General features: G+C 41.1%; 1 protein-coding gene across 2 annotated transcripts in view; it reads left to right on the top strand.

Moving 5' to 3' along the window:
• The first annotated feature begins 10,641 nt into the window (after positions 1 to 10,641).
• The window catches only part of LOC126629842 (uncharacterized), a 62,274-nt gene continuing 53,530 nt past the window's right edge, over positions 10,642 to 19,385 (top strand). The window contains exons 1-4 of one of the 2 annotated variants that reach the window (XM_050299981.1): positions 10,642 to 12,421; positions 12,856 to 13,466; positions 13,762 to 14,100; positions 14,212 to 14,421. In XM_050299981.1, the coding sequence (XP_050155938.1) occupies positions 12,223 to 12,421; positions 12,856 to 13,466; positions 13,762 to 14,100; positions 14,212 to 14,421 (1,359 nt within the window). In that variant the 5' untranslated portion in view covers positions 10,642 to 12,222. Of the gene's footprint in view, positions 12,462 to 12,855; positions 13,467 to 13,761; positions 14,101 to 14,211; positions 14,422 to 19,385 lie in introns of both variants that reach the window. The other variant, XM_050299983.1, reaches the window with a different exon arrangement.

The raw sequence follows: 19,385 nt of genomic DNA, 5'->3' as shown, positions 1-19,385 counted from the left end.
GACGACCGGGAGAAGCAAAACGAAATTAGGATTTGGCCGAAAAAGAAGCAACGCTATGGATACCAAAAAATGTGGTTCCTAATGGAATAGGTAACGGCCGACTAGCCAAACCACCTCCTCCAGCCGGTTACTTTCTGTCGAAATTCATGTGTTTGAAGCAAGTTCATCTCCACAGGAAATTCCCAAGTGCTATGTCTTTGAATCCATTGATCCTAAAGCTCTAGATTCATTTATTCTACATTCTTCCTGTTCGTGGCAGGAATTTCCGCTGGGGATGTTTCCTGGCCGACGAGCACACAGCTCCCCTGGAGGTTGGCGCCGGTTGAGGGCTGCTGTCGGGCTTCTGCTTTGTTTCTGGGCTTTGTCGGGCAAGTCTCGTCGGGCAAGACTCTTCGGGCAAGGCTCTTCGGGTAAGGCTGAAAGAGAAGGACAGAGTTAACTTTGAGAGGTGCCTTTGTGGGGCCTTAGGTATAGGCCTTGAGGCTCACAATCAAGGTTAACATTTAGGTGCTCAGGCATGCCACTGCCATCTTTAGCATGGCAGATGTAAAATGCTTGTCGTTCTTTCATTGTATATATATATATATATGTATCCAAGAAACCGTGTTTAGTTATAACAGGTGCCTTTGTGGGGCCTTAAATGTAGGCCTTGAGGCTTCCCATACATAACTAAACCAGTACTCGAACGCATCATATGTATTCTTGTGATTGTAGGAGTCTTCTAACTATTATATTTCTGATTACCCGAATCCAAGGAATAGAACGAACCCAAATGGGTGCCTTTGTAGGGCCTTAGGTGTAGGCCTTGAGGCTTCCCATCAGAGTTCATTCTTATGCTTAGACTCTTAAGATCGCTGAATAGGATGAATCCAAATGGATGCCTTTGTGGGGCCTTAAGTGTAGGCCTTAAGGCTTTCCATTAGAGTCCATCCCATGCTTAAGCGTTCTATGATAATCATGATATAATAGAAAGAAAACTAGAAGGTAGGTCGATTACTTGCGCCCCAAGTAACTTCGGACTTCTCGTTTATCAAGGATTGTCGTGGATGGGTTAAGTCCACATAAAGTTCTTTTTTATGCCTTGAGGCCAAGGACTTTTAAACTAATCAGATTTACATGCCTGCGGGCTTAGGACTTGGATCTAATTTAAGCATTGAAGATATATTTAAATCAGATCCAAGTGTCAAAAGCTTTGTCATCGTGATTTTACTAGAGACAACTTGTATATAACTAAAAACATACAACATATCGCTAGACTTTAAAGAAAGAAAAGACAAAGACAGAACAAAGCAGGTCGGGCAAGATTAAACCTTATCAATTAAGGCTGATCGTCTTGCAGGTCCCTATCTTTGTGGTTATGTCAAAGGTCTGAAAGCTTAGGTGGAGAGGGGAAAGGAGAATACAAAAGGGTGAATCGATACTACAACAAGTTTGAACAAGGTAGCAGAGCTATTACAAAGTTTAGGAGAAAAGATTATCCCGAGGGGGATGAAAGCTTGGGCTGACTACAGCTTCGTTTGAAGGCAAATCTGACTTTTTGAGCAGAGTTTGTGCTTTTGTTTGTTTGATTGAGTGTCTTTATTCCTGTCTTCTCTTCCTCCTTTTATAGACTACTCAGTTTGGCTCCTGTAGCAACAGCTTTGCCCGAATGCGGTCTGAGGGTGATGACTCATCAGCTTTATTACATGTAATGCCACCATAAAGTACTTTATGGGCTGTGCAGTCTGATCAGTCTATACCACTTGGTCCTTGGGTAGGTAGGCAAGTGGCCTTTGTGAATTGTATCAAGTCAGAAAAGGCCATTTCCTGCCTTCCCAAGTCTCGGCTGGGCTTTGATCTTCTATTCCTCCAAGCCTCCTTTTGGGCCGACTCCATCTTTGGGCCAAAAATTAAGTTTTAATCCAAACAGTGCCCGCTTCAATTAATGTGAAGGTTGGAATCTCAAGCGTCGACATTGATTGAATACCCGTATGCATGCATATCCGTCCTTGGAAATTGGTGCTTCCAGTGCCCCTTGCTCTTTTCATGACCCTTGAACTGTCCTTTGAGCTCTATAAAATCTAGCTCGGGACTTCTCTTACAAAACCACCAACTTTCCTTTGGTTCTGGCCTTCAACTTCCATCCATCTTGAGCGTTCTTGTTTTCTCTTAGCAACTGAGAAATGGGTTCCTTAGGTTTTGAGTGGAGTTTCCTAAAACTCCCTTTTCGCGAGAAAAGGAGGTTTTAACTGATGACTGCTATCTCCAACACCCTTGGTCGACCGCCCCTCTATCTCCAACACCCCTGGTCAGGCGGCTTCCTCCTGATGGTTTGTCCTCCCGCAAGTTGCGGTGATAAATCGGACTTCACCATCACATATGGTGACAGCCCCGTTGGAGGATCCTCTACCAGGCCCATGTTGGCCGCACAACCCGATCACCCGATTGGGTTCCATCCATGAAGACGTCGGGAAACCAGTTGAAGACACCACCATACTCAGAGAGAATTAAATGTAATACATAGGATTGGAACTCTGTAAATTTCATCAATTTATCGACATGAAATAAATACTATTTTAGCAATTTCTGTCTTTCTGCCCTCTTTGAATGTTTGATGAACAAAAACACTGCATATGGGATTCCCGAAGCTTGCTTCACTCTGCCCCCTCTTCAATGTAACAATCCCTAACATCCCATAATGTAGGACAATATTTCTTTAAGAATCTAACATTAATGGGATGTTTCTGCCTATTTCCTTCGAGGTCCGCTAGGTAGTATCCTCCTTTATTCAAGACTTGACTGATAATGAAAGGACCTTCCCATGTAGGGCTCCACTTTCCAAAACCCCGAAGCTGAGCTCCCAGCGGGAGGACTGTTTTCCATACTAAATCTCCCTCTTTGAAAGACTTTACCTTCACCTTCTTGTTATAAGCTCGGGCAACAGCTATCTTTCCTTCCTGAATCTGGTTCAAGGCTTCAATTCGGGCTGCATCCAGATCTTCAATACCTTGACACATAGCTTCGATATATTCTGTACTATGTAACCCAAATTGGTTTTGAATTCTTACGGAACCAACGTTGATCTCCATGGGGAGCACTGCATCTTGCCCGAACGTCAAAGCATAAGGAGTTGTGCCGGTCCCCGCTCTTTTGGAAGTTCTGTATGCCCACAACGTGTTCCCCAACATCTCATGCCACTTTTCTGGACTATCTGTCACTATTCTTTTAATAATGTTGACCAGGATCTTGTTGCTAGCTTCGGCCTGCGCATTTGACTGAGGGTAGTACAGACTGGATTGGATCATCTTTATCTTATACTTGCTTGCAAACTCCTCGACTTCTTTTGAAATGAAAGATGGCCCACGGTCCGTCACTATAGTCTCGGGCACCCCATATCTGTGCAGGACCTTGGTCTCGATAAAATTCTTGACTACGGTGGAAGTTACGGATTTTACTGCTGATGCTTCCACCCACTTGGTGAAGTAATCCGTCGCCATAATTATAAAAGTATGCCCTTTACTAGAAGCTGGATAAATTTGCCCGATGAAGTCCATCGCCCATCCTCGGAACGGCCAAGGCTTGACCACTGGATTCAAAGGTACTGAAGGCACGTGTTGGAGAGGTCCATGCTTCTGACATTCTTCACAACCGCGGGCATAAGACTTGCAGTCTTTTTCCATGTCGGGCCAGAAATAACCGTACATTCTGAGTAGCCATCTCATCTTTGTCCCCGCTTGATGTGCTCGACATATTCCCTCATGTACTTCGGCAATTACTCTCATGGATTCTTCCTAGCCTAAGCATTTTAACAGTAATCCATCCGGGGTTTTTCTCAGAAGGTTCTTCGCCCATAAGACATATTTGGTTGCTTGCTGTCTATTCTTCTTACTTGTAGGTGAAGAAGGATCCTTCAGGTGATAAATGATGGGTGCCCTCCAATCTTCCATCTTGGCTTCTAGAACCATTACATCCAAACTAAACCCCCGATCCAAGATGGAAGGAAGGTTTCTTGTTTGAATCTCGACATTTACTCCATACTTTCTTTCCTGTATTGGCACTCCTGAGGCGAGTTGCGCCATTTCATTGGCTGCTAAGTTAGATCCCCTAGGAATATGATTGACCGATATCTCGGATTCCCAGAAACTCAACAATTGTGTTGCTGCCATATAGTACCCCGCCATAGTGATATGTCTGCACTTGAACTCGCCATTTAGCTGGTTTACTACCAACTCTGAATCACCAAAGACTTCTACCTCTGCTACCCCCAAATCCAACAGGATTTCCAGACCAATAATCAATGCCTCATACTCTGCCCGATTATTAGTATTTTGTTGGTAATCGAGCAGGAATGAGTAATAATGATAAACCCCCTGAGGATTTATAATCACAATCCCAGCTCCTGCAGCCTTCTGAGTGTGGGATCCATCGAAATATAGCTTCCAAGGAGTAATCCATAGGCCCGTTACTCTTCTTATCTCTTGCTGGATCCAATCTTCTTTGCCCGAAACATCACTTCTTGGTGGGATCCAAATGCTAGTAACCTCCAAACTTCCTGGGATATTGATTACCTCACTTTGAGGTTCCTGATGCTCGGTCAAGAAATCAGCTATTGCCTGGCCTTTGACTGCCCTTTGAGGTACATACTGAAAGCTGAATTCTGACAGTGCTAGAATCCACTTCCCAATCTTTCCTGCTAGCATAGGCTTTGACAACATGTACTTTATCACATCTGTTTTGGCAATGATGTGTACGTGACAAGGTAACATATAATGTCTTAGCTTGCTGGCTGTAAAATATAGAGCCAAACACAATTTCTCCACTGGAGAATATCTTGTTTCTACTTCGGTCAAAATTCTGCTGAGGTAGTATACGGCCTGCTCCTTTCCACCTTCATTATTTTGAGCTAGCAAACTCCCAATTGACTTTTCCGAAGCAGAAATATATAGCTTCAAGGGCTTTCCCCTTTGAGGTGGTACCGGCACTGGTGGAGAAGTTAGGTAGGCCTTGATGCTGTCAAATGCCTGTTGGTGGGTCGGCCCCCACTCGAAATTTTCTTTATCTTTCAACCTTAGTAAAAGAGTCAGCGGTTGGATTTTGCCTGCTAAATTGGCAATGAATCTCCTTAAGAAGTTGATCTTGCCTAGTAGTCTCTGAAGCTGCACTTTGTTGGTGGGTGGAGGTGACTCCAATATTGCCCGAGACTTGTTTTTGTCCACTTCCACACCTCTCTGATACACCAAGAATCCCAAGAAGTTGCCCGCTCTTACTCCAAATGCACACTTCTTTGGATTCATCTTCAATTTGTGGATCCGCATCCTTATCAATGCTTGCCTGAGATCTACTAGATGCTGTTCTTCTGTTTTAGATTTCACCACGATGTCGTCGATATAGACCTCCATGCTCTGGCCGATTAGATCATGAAAAATGGCATTCATTGCTCTTTGATATGTTGCGCCAGCATTCTTGAGCCCGAATGGCATGACCAGATGTTCATATGCCCCCACATGACCAGGACACCTAAAAGCTGTTTTATGAATATCATCTGGAGCCATCTTTATCTGGTTATATCCGGCATTTCCATCCATAAAAGATAAAACTTTATGCTTTGCTACTGCATCTATGGACAAATCAGCCATAGGCATGGGGTACTCATCTTTTGGTGTAGCGCCATTAATATTTCTGTAATCAACATAACATTGTACTGCTTTTGTTACAGCTTTTAAAACGGGTACGATGTTGGCTAACCACTCCACATATTTGGCTGGTCTGATAAAGCCAGCTTTCACTAGCCTCTCAATCTCTTCTTTGACCTTTTCTTCTATCTCCTTTGACATCCTCCGTGGTGCTTGCTTGACCGGTTTATATCCTTCCTTGATAGGCATTCTATGTTCCACCAAGGTTGGATCTAACCCTGGCATCTCGGTGTAATGCCAAGAAAAACAGTCTTTGAATTCTTGCAGGAGACAAATAATCCTGGCCCGATCCTTGGCCCCTAATAAACCACTGATCTGTATTGGTCTTGGATCATTCTCTGTGCCTAGATCAATAACTTCCAAAGGATCCTGAACTTCGGGTGATGGTTTATCAGGTTCTGCACATAAAAATTCGACCAATTCTGGGCTCTCGGGCAAGTCGTCTGGCCCATCTAGATCATATATGCACTCGGCCATCTGAATAGCCTTATCCAGTTCTTCACTGCAAGATTCCTCTTCATTTTCATGCTGGCTGGTCGAAGCTTCTTCCTGCCATTCTTGCTCTTCTTGCTCCCTCTCTTGTCTTCTTCCTTTCCCATATACCAACAGCCTTTTAATCAGGGATATGACTGCCATGACCTGATATTTCTTCTTTTGTTCAGTCATTGATGGTGTAGGGAAATTGGTATGAGACAGGGTCTATCCCATTCCTCCTTAGTAAGGAGCATTCCTTGTTCCAAAAGCTTTTGGGCCGTCACCTTGGTAGGGCGGCCGTTCTTATCAGCTCCTGAACATTTCAAGATTCCTACGTTGGGATTGTAGAAACCTGTTTCCGCAACACTGGCCGAGGGGAGGAACGGCCGTGTTTTGGCCTCTACTATCTCCCAAAAGCCTGGTCCTTCAACACCCGCCTCATGATATACCGCCACTTGTTGATAAAGAGTGGAAGGTATGGCTAAACTTTGATGGATCCAATCTCTTACGAGTAAGGCTCCGTAAGTGGAGGTGCAGTCCACCACAAAGAATGCCAGCATTATCTTTTTGGATCCCAAGTCCACCTCCAAAGGTAATATGCCATGAGTCTTAGTGATGGCACCTGAGAAGCTAGAGACCGTAAGGTCCGTGGGAATAAGATCTTCCGTACCTCTCCCCATCTTCCTCATCTGCTTGGCCGGTAACACGTTAACCGCTGCTCCTCCATCAATCAAAATTCTTTTGAAGGGCACACCTTCTAGGTGAGCTGAAACATATATAGGCTTCAGATGGTTGGCCAATGAAATACTCGGACGGCTAAACACCATCTCATTTGTGTAAATCCTTAGAGGACCACCTTTGGATGTTTCTGAGGGCTCAGCTTTGCCAAAGTCTTCTTCTTCCGCTATATCCACATTGACTTGTGCCATCATTGGCTCGGTTGTTAAGTAATCACCCTCCATAGTAGTAGGTTGATCAGGTCTGACACCAAAAGTGGCGGATAATATATACGCCATGTTGATGTGGAAATTACTGGGCTCGAGTACATCCTCCTTCTTGCTCCCAATATGGTCCATGAATTCATCTAACCAGGCCATCGCATCGGCTGGGAGCAGAGGTTCTGGTATCCCCTCCTGTTGTAGTTGACCCATGCCCTCGTACAACGTTTGTTTTGGAACTTCACCAAAGGGATCCACCAATGGCAGAGAAAGTGGTCTTGCAACGGTTCCCATGTGAATAGGCTCTGGCTTCCATCCAGGAGTTGGTACCATGATCGGATCTTCTTGAGCTCTTCTCAAGATCCTATACTTCCCAGGATGTTGGCTCTGCGGCACATGATCCCCCACCCATTCAGCTTTGCTGTTGGCTTTCTCTACCTCCTTCTTATGTCGCCAATGGAGCTGGCTACTACCTCCAGATGTTGCTCTTTCCAACTTTTGAGTTTTTGAGGTTTCAGAGGTAGTGGGGGTTTTTAAGGAATTCATGTAGGCCTTGTGCTGCCTTTGAACCCTCCTGATCATAGAGGCTCCCATTGGTTTGGTAGGCTGTCCGTTCTTTCCGACTACATACCATTTCCGCCCGAGGTGGGCAGAATTCCCTTTTCTGTCGGGATTAGCTATCCCATCAGTTCTCTTGACTTCCCTCCTCATCTGGCCATTCTGAGGATAATCTGCACCTCTTTGGATTGTGGCCTCCATTTTTTCTGCCTCGTCAGAAGCTTCATGGTTTCGAAACACTTCTGATAAAGCCTTGGGCTGGGAATCACCTCCTAAGCTTTGAAAAACACTTCGGGAGGTGTCCTTCCTTGTTGCCTGCTTATTTCTCTCGCGGGCCTCTCTTCTTGCATCTTCTTCCTTCCTCCTGATTAACTCGTGATCAATGAGGACTCCAGCCGAAGGAATCTCGAGCTCACACTCACACTGGCATTTACTGCACATAACCATCCCTTTGATTATGGCAGCCTTTGGATACACGGGTAGTTTGTTTATTTTCTCCGTAGGTTTCTTGGCCAGTCTTTCTTCTTCTTCCCTTGTAATCTTCCCTTTTCCCTTCTCCGCCCATGTTATATTCAGCATATTTATAGGGGCATCCGGAAAGGGACATGCAGGGTTGATTATCACGTCCATCTCGTCTGGCTGGTTGTTTTCACGTCTTTTTCCTCTGGGAGGAACAACTACATCAATATCACTTCTAGAGCTCGTGGAGGCTTTCTCCAAGCGTTGCAACATTTGAAATAACGTGTTCTGCAAGTCTTCTGGCATATCCGTTTCTCTATCTTCTGATTGGTAAATCCCACCGGGCGTGCCAAAACTATGTTCGTGGCAGGAATTTCCGCTGGGGATGTTTCTTGGCTGACGAGCACACAGCTCCCCTGGAGGTTGGCGCCGGTTGAGGGCTGCTGTCGGGCTTCTGCTTCATTTCTGGGCGTTGTCGGGCAAGTCTCGTCGGGCAAGACTCTTCGGGCAAGGCTCTTCGGGCAAGGCTGAAACAGAAGGACAGAGTTAACTTTGAGAGGTGCCTTTGTGGGGCCTTAGGTATAGGCCTTGAGGCTCACAATCAAGGTTAACATTTAGGTGCTCAGGCGTGCCACTGCCATCTTTAGCATGGCAGATGTAAAATGGTTGTCGTTCTTTCATTGTATATATATATATATATATATATATGTATCCAAGAAACCGTGTTTAGTTATAACAGGTGCCTTTGTGGGGCCTTAAATGTAGGCCTTGAGGCTTCCCATACATAACTAAACCAGTACTCGAACGCATCATATGTATTCTTGTGATTGTAGGAGTCTTCTAACTATTATATTTCTGATTACCCGAATCCAAGGAATAGAACGAACCCAAATGGGTGCCTTTGTGGGGCCTTAGGTGTAGGCCTTGAGGCTTCCCATCAGAGTTCATTCTTATGCTTAGACTCTTAAGATCGCTGAATAGGATGAATCCAAATGGATGTCTTTGTGGGGCCTTAAGTGTAGGCCTTGAGGCTTTCCATTAGAGTCCATCCCATGCTTAAGCGTTCTATGATAATCATGATATAATAGAAAGAAAACTAGAAGGTAGGTCGATTACTTGCGCCCCAAGTAACTTCGGACTTCTCGTTTATCAAGGATTGTCGTGGATGGGTTAAGTCCACATAAAGTTCTTTTTTATGCCTTGAGGCCAAGGACTTTTAAACTAATCAGATTTACATGCCTGCGGGCTTAGGACTTGGATCTAATTTAAGCATTGAAGATATATTTAAATCAGATCCAAGTGTTGAGAAAGCTTTGTCATCGTGATTTTACTAGAGACAACTTGTATATAACTAAAAACATACAACATATCGCTAGACTTTAAAGAAAGAAAAGACAAAGACAGAACAAAGCAGGTCGGGCAAGATTAAACCTTATCAATTAAGGCTGATCGTCTTGCAGGTCCCTATCTTTGTGGTTCTGTCAAAGGTCTAAAAGCTTAGGTGGAGAGGGGAAAGGAGAATACAAAAGGGTGAATCGATACTACAACAAGTTTGAACAAGGTAGCAGAGCTATTACAAAGTTTAGGAGAAAAGATTATCCCGAGGGGGATGAAAGCTTGGGCTGACTACAGCTTCGTTTGAAGGCAAATCTGGCTTTTTGAGCAGAGTTTGTGCTTTTGTTTGTTTGATTGAGTGTCTTTATTCCTGTCTTCTCTTCCTCCTTTTATAGACTACTCAGTTTGGCTCCTGTAGCAACAGCTTTGCCCGAATGCGGTCTGAGGGTGATGACTCATCAGCTTTATTACATGTAATGCCACCATAAAGTACTTTATGGGCTGTGCAGTCTGATCAGTCTATACCACTTGGTCCTTGGGTAGGTAGGCAAGTGGCCTTTGTGAATTGTATCAAGTCAGAAAAGGCCCTTTCCTGCCTTCCCAAGTCTCGGCTGGGCTTTGATCTTCTATTCCTCCAGGCCTCCTTTTGGGCCGACTCCATCTTTGGGCCAAAAATCAAGTTTTAATCCAAACACTTCCAAAGATCCACTTCTAATCCACCTGCCGAATTATGGAAGAGTTTGGAATCGAACAAAAAATCAAAGATGTCTAGTCAACTAAATTCCACTCCAATGGCCAAGATATGTGGAAGAGACAACCGAAAAAAGTGAATAAAAACAAGTCTCAAGCTTTGAAATTTAAGAAAACACAAAAATATGCAGTGCCTCATTGTCTTGCATCCACACCAAATTTTAAAGCTACACAGTGGAAGAAAGGAACATGAAGAAGAAACATGGAGTGGTTCCTCATTTCAATGATCCACCATCTTTGACTTAATCTCGGCATGGTCAGGTTGAGAACTTTAAACCAAGCGCTTGTAAGGAGGCAACCTAATCAGGTTCTTGCGTTCCTTATTTTTCGTTATTTTTTCATATTTTCTTCATTCTTTTCCCGGACTGGTCATTGCATGCTTTTGTTATGGTTTTACATTGCGGACAATGTTTAGTTTAGGTTTGGGGGGGGGGGGGGGGAGTACTTTGTTAGTATTTTATGTTGAGTCATCTGAATTTTTGTTTTTAAGGTAAAAAAGTTTAAGGTATTTATGTTCCAAGTTGATAAATATTGATTTCTTCATACATAGAATGTTTCGAGTATGTTTACTTTGTCATTGCAGATGTGTTTGGGGTGGTTTTATGGTTAAAAGGCCAAAGAAAGGAGAAGAATGCATGTAAAGTTCATATTTTGGTCTTAATTGATTTAACTGCCCAAATTATATTTAGATGTTTGCAAGTTAATTTGATGATGTCAACATGTTTAGAATATTGAATATGATGTTTTGGAATATGTTTGGGGATAAATTCGCTTATATTGTGAATTGACGGGTTTAAAGGCTCTAAAAGTGATAAATCAAGGAAGGTTGCTGCAGAAAAATTCCAATTTTTTTCTCATTAAATAACTTTTTGTGACGACCTTCATACAAATTTTATCGCTAAAGAAGCTGTACATATATTTAGAGACCATCTAGGGGCAATTATTTTGTCCCTAAAAAGTTTTTTTTTTTTTTCCTTCAGAATTTCTCTTTTAAGGACGGCAACAATTTGGCTCAGATCCTTCATCTTGGAAGCTTATTCTTCTTTCCACTGGAGCCAAAAAATAGGCGTATCCTCTCTCTAATTTCTATCTTTTCATCTATAGGTGAATTGTGCATTTAGTGTTAAAAGGAGGAGGTAGAAAATAAATTTGGGGATAGGTGTTAGAAATTGTTTGAAATAATACGAATTTTGATTATAAGATGTTAAGGTTATCACTTTAATTTGTTTTGTTCCTGCAACATGAGTCCTAGACGCCAAGAATAGAAGATCAAGGTTCAAAAAGAAGGGCCGGCCGAATTACAAATGAAGAAGTCTCGATATATCTCAAATTCTAGTTTTCTCTAACCGTTCTTTCATAGCCCATAACCTAGCCTTACGTTACAATCATGATGAAGACCTAACAGGTTTATGGGAAAGTCTTGCTTAAGTGGTGAAGGTAAATACCTATGTTCTAAGTGTTTGATTCCTTTATGGATTTTTTTTCTTCATAAATTGTTATTTTTCATTACTACTCATATGTGGTAATATTCCGATTCCCTTTACATAAATTCATAACATATATTTGTTAAGAGTGAAAGCTTAGGTTAAGAAAATAAAGAGAGAACAATTCTCGAACTCTTAATTTGAGCCATTGGATCAAATTCAAAAGTGAAATATACGTCCATCAGTACTCAAGCAAAATGAAGGATCAACATCAGTTGAAGAAAAGAATAGTACAAGCTTGAACTTTGGCTTTTCAATCTCCAATTACATGAAGGATGAGATTCCTTTAAGAATAAAAACAAAGACAAAGTAAAGGCATGACAGGAAGGGAGTGGGATCCACACTCAAAGCCATTTCCACACCATCAACAAAACCTGGTTTGGCGGCATCATCGCACGACTTGCAAGTCAAAGAGCAGTGGCACTCACTTGGTTGGGTGACTTTTGTTTTATATATACAAACTTCACTTGCTATGCTTCTTCTGCTTTGTTCTCCCAAGGCAAAAGCATCTGATAATCTTGCTTCCAAATTTCCAAAACATTTGAACGAGGGATGGGAAACATCAGCAGCAGCACCGCCACATCAACAACCGGACAATCGGTGCCGGACATGGTGCTTGCGATCAGATTCCATCCCACTGAAGAGGAAATGGCAGACTTCTTGTGGAAGAAAATGAAAGGTCACAACTCCCAAGCCTGCCATTCCCTCCCTGTCATCGATGTCTGCAAGTTCGAGCCTTGGGATTTGCCTGGTAACCCGTTATTCTACCTCACTTTTTCTTTAAAACCAAGGTTTTTTTTTTTCACTGTATGATTTTTGTGCATGCATAATCTTGTTTGATTTGTTCAAGACTAGGACCTCGTTTGGCATCTAGGATTAGATTGGATTAGATGAGTTACTAGGTTGATGGATGTATGTTGAATGAAGATATAGATATCAACTTCTAAGTTTGTCCAAATTGGAGGTAGAAGATGAATTCGCCACAGTGGAAAGTAAGAACTGGGTTTTGAAGAAAAAGTAGTCCATCTTAGACCTTCAATATAGTGAGTTCCCCAATTCAATCCAATTCTACACACCAAATGACCCTGAATCTAACAAGTTATCAAATCCAACCAATCCTAGACACTAAACAAGGATATTAAGTAGGTTAATTTCAAATTTTAAATATCTTTCTTTGTGTTGCAGAGCGCATGTTCCCTGACACTCGATATCAAGCTAAGGCATGGTACTCATTCAGCCAGCCTGATTACAAATACATCAATAGTCCTCGCTGCAACAGGATCACTGAGAAAGGCTTCTGGAAAATCACAGGCAAGCCACGAGATATCAGCTCCACACATGTCACTTGCAAAAAGAGAACCTTGACCTTCTACAAAGGTCGTGTGTCTAAATCCGAGAGGACTGGCTGGGTGATGCACGAGTACTATTTCACTAAACCTAAACAGGGTTCTAATACCAGTCAGGGGAGGGATCCGCTGAGGGACTTTGTTCTTTACCGCTTAAAGAAGAAGCCAGCTAATTCTATGTCTGATAACAAGAATCTTCAGGATACTTTGATCGGTGATGATTTAACTGATCCTGGTAATGGTAGTTGCATTGCATCTAGTTCCGGAAATGATCAAGCAGCTACTGCTGCTGCATTGAATCATGATATGACTCCAGCTGCAGAAGAACTTCTTGCATACCAAGAGCTAGAAGATGATCTGTTTGACAGTGGAAATCATGATCGTGGCGAACCTGGTGGCGGCATCTCATCTGATTCTACTGATCAAGTTCTACGTGACATGATTCAACAGGTTTGGTTTTATGTCCCCCTCGTATGTATATCTTTATTTAATTATTTTGTTTTCATAAACACGGGATTGGAGGGAGGTTTATGGATGTGTTGGTTCTCTCTCCTTCATGACTGAGACTAGCACTTAGTGCCTTTGACGGACATGAGCTAATCTCGCCCAGTCCTCTGTTTTATTAAGAAGAAGAAAGAAAAAAAACCACCTTTTTGAACATTTTCTGATGTAAACTTGATAATATGGAGCACAAAAAGTACATCAAACTTAGCACTTGCTTATTTTGTGATTCTTAATCTTGCAGTGGAAGTCGTGTGCTCCGGTAGGTGAATATCTGAATTCACTCTTGACTCTTCCTGAGTCACCTCAGCCACCTCAGCCACCTCAGCCACCTCAGCTTGGAAATGCTCCTGATGTCTGTAGTGATGAATTCGTTGATCCTAGTACTGGTGGCTGCATCACCTGTAATACTGATAACCAAGATGCTGCAATGAATCATATGATTTCCGCTGAAGAAGAAATTCTGGCATACAAACAGCTAGAACGTGCTTTGCTTGGCAATGGCGATCATGATGATGGTGAACCTGGTAGCGGCGGTTCATCTGATTTTAATGATCAAGCTGTAGATGATATGATTCTGGAGGTGAGGATGAGTACACGTTTTAAACATTCTGATGCGAACTTGGTAATACGAAACACAAGAAGTTATTAAAAATTTAACCTTGGCTTTGTTTTGTGCATCCTAATATGGCAGCTTTCTGCGGAGCTACAAAAAGATTCGGATTCACCCTTTCCTCCTCCCGAGCCATCTCAGACAATTCAGCCACACCAGCTGGGAGATGCTGCGGACGTCCATAGTGGCAAATTCAGTAACTGTCCGTCTCCAACCAATTATGACAACGAATCAGTTATCAACATCGTTTATAATTCTCAAAATCGTGCTACAAGTGAAAGGATTTCCGAGGTGATGATGAATTTTTTATTATATAAACTTAATACGGTGCACTAGAAGTACATCAAAACTTAACACTTGCTTGTCATGATTCTTCATCCAGGCTTATTCTCAGCGAGAAGAAAATCCGGAATCACCCTTTCAACCGTTTGATCATTACCCATTGCAGTCACCATTATTTTCCTCAGAACTGGGAGAGCTTATGCTTGCCAATACCTATATTGGAGGCAACGAGTCGCAATCTTTAAATATAGAGCCTGCGACTCTTTTCCCGCAAAGTTCTTGAATAACAGAGGCATCGTACACTCCTTCCAATGGCTCCAACCTATAAGAGTCATTGGGATGGGTGTATGATGGGGATAGTGGAGTAACCAGTGATACTGACGCCGAGTTACTCCACGGACGTGCAAAAGAATATTCTGCATTAGCTATTGGAGAAACACTCCAATATTGTTAATGAACAACGATACTCTTATCTGTAGGAGAATATTAAGAGGGCCTTGTAAGAATGGGTCCCCAACTCTCTGATATTCTCCTACAAATACTTCAAAAACACTCAAAAACACTCACAGTTATCTACATTTCTGCAACCAAGTTAAGTAGTCTTTGAGGCACGACATTGCTTTTGGACAATTATGTCCAAATCTTTGTCGTGTGTCACAGAATCCCCAAGTTTTTATGCTTCAACCTTGTTAGGTGAACTTTTGTTGGTACAAAGGAACACCAGGAGATGCAAATGGTTGAAATGCTATCTGGAACTCTACCGTTCTCAGAACGTGACGAGTCCAGATAAAGTAATAATGTCTTTTCTCACAAGCATTATTTGAAGACGATACTTCCTCTATCAACACAGCTACATGTATTCCTCAGACGAGTAGCTTCTATCCTACAGTCAAACAACACACGACTCCAATGTACACCAACATCCATTCCTGTCTACCCACATGGAGATGCTCCAAGAAGAATCCGAATGCAGGGCAGTGTCACGAAACAAGGTGAGGAAATCAAGCTGAAAACATGAAGTGAATACTCTCTGGCTTTGTCCCTGTGATTAAACGAATACTTTTATGTTTATCCCTTGACTCCAATAAGCTATTTGCTATGTTTACTGAAGTACTTAATTTGATTTTGTATGTGCAGGACAGTGAAGCTGCAGCTAGCGCATTGTATTGCTTTCTGTTCATACCGTTTGAAGCAGGCATGGAATGTGCGGTGAAATGAAGGGTTCTTTCAATTTCCAGGAAGCATCTCCATTATGCAATATCAAGTCGTCCATGGTAACAGTATTTCAATTCCAACCAAGTTCTATGATTTTCGATCAAAAGCGGATTTGCTTTGTTCCGCATTCACTATACAGGAGCTGCTGCTACATGGCTGCTGGAGACTCAACTGATACATTAACATAACCAGACACTAATGTGATGTCATGGTTATGAAAAGTGAGGCTTTGAGTTCCATCCTTGATGGAGTACTAGTTACAATTATATTTTTTGTTAAATGTATGATTAAAATCGAAGGTCTTAAACTTATCAATGACCTATCTTAACTGTGAAACACCAAAACTTGTATCTTTGTTAATATGGCGTTTATTATCATGTCCTTGAGAATGTTATATCAAAAGAAAATCATTCTTGTGAATGTGGCTTATTTTGAACATTTGAATGTGGAATGGAGTATTTTGTTTTGTTTTTTTCTTTTTGCTTTTGAACTGTGGCGTATGTTTTCTCCTATTTTTGCCATTTAAATACTGGTTTCGGGCATTTTACTGTCATGGCTCCTAATGTTATAGACCAAATGGAGCAATGAAGCAACGAATGAGGCAGAGAATTTGAATCTGAGATTTAATTTTAGGAAGAGAAGAATGATGAGACCAAGAGTTAGTTGTCATGTAAAGAACTTACTTTGACATATTTTTCTTCTCTTAAACCATTTAAGCTACAAACTCCTTGATAATTGTCAACGTAAAAGTTTTATGGTAGTCCAATCGATATAAAATCTAGACCACTCTCAAATTGTCGGACGGGTTCAAAATCATCTTCTAAAAAAGGAAACATATTGTAGCATTGTAAGTGTCTCAGGCTCTCAACCACGAAGGAAGCTTATGTTCCCCATAAAACTCCATTAGTAATATGAGTCGTAGCCTAACTCCTTAGAGGATCTCTAGTGTGAGATGCAAAATGCATTAAAATAGTCAATTTATATTTTTGAGTGGCCGAAGGCTCTTCAATAGGCGAGATGTAAAATACATGCCTTGATCGGAAAAAGAGAATTTGCATATTCTTTCCTTTTACATCTAAATGGCTCTCCGCTAGTCAAATTTCATGGAGAAAATTATATTCTCTTACTTGGACAAAAACGTCTTTGACTCACATCTTAGAGTCTAGGATGTCTCTTGCTTGGTTATCAAGAGTAATAAGGAACTATTTTTATAAATAAATAATGTCCCTTGCTTCATATGCATGGTAATAGTAAAGCAAAGGGAAGAAGAGCATAGAGTAAGGAATTTGAAGATGGGTTACATAGTATTCTTTTTTTTTTTTTTTCCCAATAGATAGTGTTTTTTTTTTTTAAACTATTGATCTTCAATCATATTTTATAAATAATTTCCGTGCACTTTTTTCTCTTTTTCATACATGTATTTGATACATTTCGACTCAGAATGTTCACTTGGACTCCGAATCGAGTTGTGCTGACCGATACCAGGAAGGTAACAAAGCCATAAAGTGTAATGAGATGAAAAATGTGAATAAATTTAAACCTAAAAGTGCCTAAATACAAGTGCGCGTGTGAGCGGGAATGAACCAAATTCACACGTGATGCCAGAGTATAAGCGAAGTACAATAAAGGTAGGATAAGAATTATACCATTAAAGGTAATCACCTATACCGAGATTTGCCAATAATCCTTATCGACACGAAAGCTTAGCTACTAAAACCTAGAGGGGCCAAAAATAAGGGTGAGTGGGTCTAAAAATAAAGCTTTGTAAAAACCTTTTCAAAAATGTATAACCCATCGCCATAAAACAAGTATAGTTTCCAAATATAACATACTACGTATAGTATGAAAATACTTACCGTAGCCAACAATATCTAAAAAAATGCAATACTTCACAAAAATTCGTAAATAAGCATATAACTTCCGGTAATCACAATATCACTGAAATAAGCATTCACATCGAGTGCTCATCGACACATGCTGACACACGAGTTCATGCATAGGTATTCTGACATGAACATGACTGGATGTAATAATGATTTACGCTTTAGTACTACAATCAAGTGAAGACTGGTGTTATGCGTAACACATACGAGTCCTAATTGCCTATAGCAATCTAGGATAGGACTGGCACCTACAATGGATCCAAAGTAAGTGTATGGTGCTATGCGAACATACACATAGAGGTGGGTTCGGTTTCGTTTTGTTCCCTTTTTTGCCAAAACCGAAAACCAAACCAAAGTTAATGTTATGTTCGGTTCAGTTTTTCTTCAGTTTTTTTTGTTTGATTTTTTTCAGTTTCGATTTATTTCTGTTCAATTTCAGTCCGGTTCAGTTTTTTTCATGATTTTTTTTAATATGGATATTGGTAAAGAAACAAATCTGCAACAACACTGCACATACTCATCAAACCACTATCTTCATCTACAAATCACAACAACAATTATATTCATTTAGCCGAAATTTAAATAACTAACAACCACACAACACAAAAATCGAACAAAATCTGCAAACTTGCTTACTCTTTTTCTTTGGGGTTTCACTCGATAAGTGTGGGCAAAGTTTAGAGTTTGCAAGACTTGTGGGCTGCTATTGATGCAGCAAAATACGAAGATGAGAAAAAAAAAAAAGAGGATGATTAGAGAGCAAAACAGAATGAAGGTCCAGCTAGGGAGAAAAAAAGGGAGAGAAGAATGAAGGTGCGGCTGAAGTCCAGGAATGGTTAGGTGGTTTCTGGGTTTTAAAGGGTGGGTGGCTGCTGAGCTTTGAATCCGAGAAAGAGAGAAAGAGTCTGAGACTGAGTGAAGGCAGATGAGAAAGGAAAAATGAAATGAGAGAAAGTGAGTAGGGAAGTGTCGGCTCGGTTTTCGATTGAGAGGAAGGAAGGGTTAGGTGGTTTCTGCATTCTGAGATATAGAGAAAGATATTACGCGTGAGATAAGACAGAGAATAAGAAAGAGACATAGATAGAGTTTTGTAAAGCAAGCACCCATGTGCTTGATATAACTTTTGTCAGCACACGGTTTCTAGGTTGTAAAGAGAGATAACAGAGAATGAGAGAGAGAGAGACAGATTTCTGTCTTTAGAAAGCAAGCACCCATGTGCTTGATACAACTTTTGTCAGCCACATTTTAGTTATTTTAATAATATAATAATTGCCCATTACACATTCCAACACACACACACACACACACACACATATATATACAAAACAGATAAATAAATAATTAAATACTAATTTAATTAATTTGGTTCGGTTTAGTTTTTTCAATTTGGTTCAATTTTTTTGGTTCAATTTGGTTTTTTCGATCTCGGTTTTTTTTTTCTTCAGTTTTCGATTTTTTGAACCTACCCCTACATACACATGAAGTCTGGCCCTAGCCTGAGCGAGTCCTGATACCATTGTAGCACACGATGAGCAATTCACGTAAATATAGTCATGCCACAGTGATTCAATAATTCTAGTCGACATAATACTATTCGTAGCCGTAAATCTAATTAAGACATCCCATAGGATTTATAATGATTTCCTAATTCTCATCATTACGTCGTTTCCTATAAACGTTAATTTAATTACGGCATCACATAGAAAATTCATTATTAGATGTATATATGGAAAATAAACAAATGTATATACTACATAAAAGAAAAGACCCACTCACAAATCATGTCGTCAAGTCTAACTCGCCTTGCAGGTATCGGGGGTCCTTGCAATGCGCTTCGCCTATAAATGAAATCATTTACGTAAATATATAATATAC

This window comes from Malus sylvestris, chromosome 7 (genome assembly GCF_916048215.2).
Source record: "Malus sylvestris chromosome 7, drMalSylv7.2, whole genome shotgun sequence".
In the NCBI taxonomy this organism is placed as follows: Eukaryota; Viridiplantae; Streptophyta; class Magnoliopsida; order Rosales; family Rosaceae; genus Malus; species Malus sylvestris.
The sequence above is the reverse complement of the archived record's forward strand: the minus strand, read 5'-3'. Positions and strand labels throughout refer to the sequence as shown.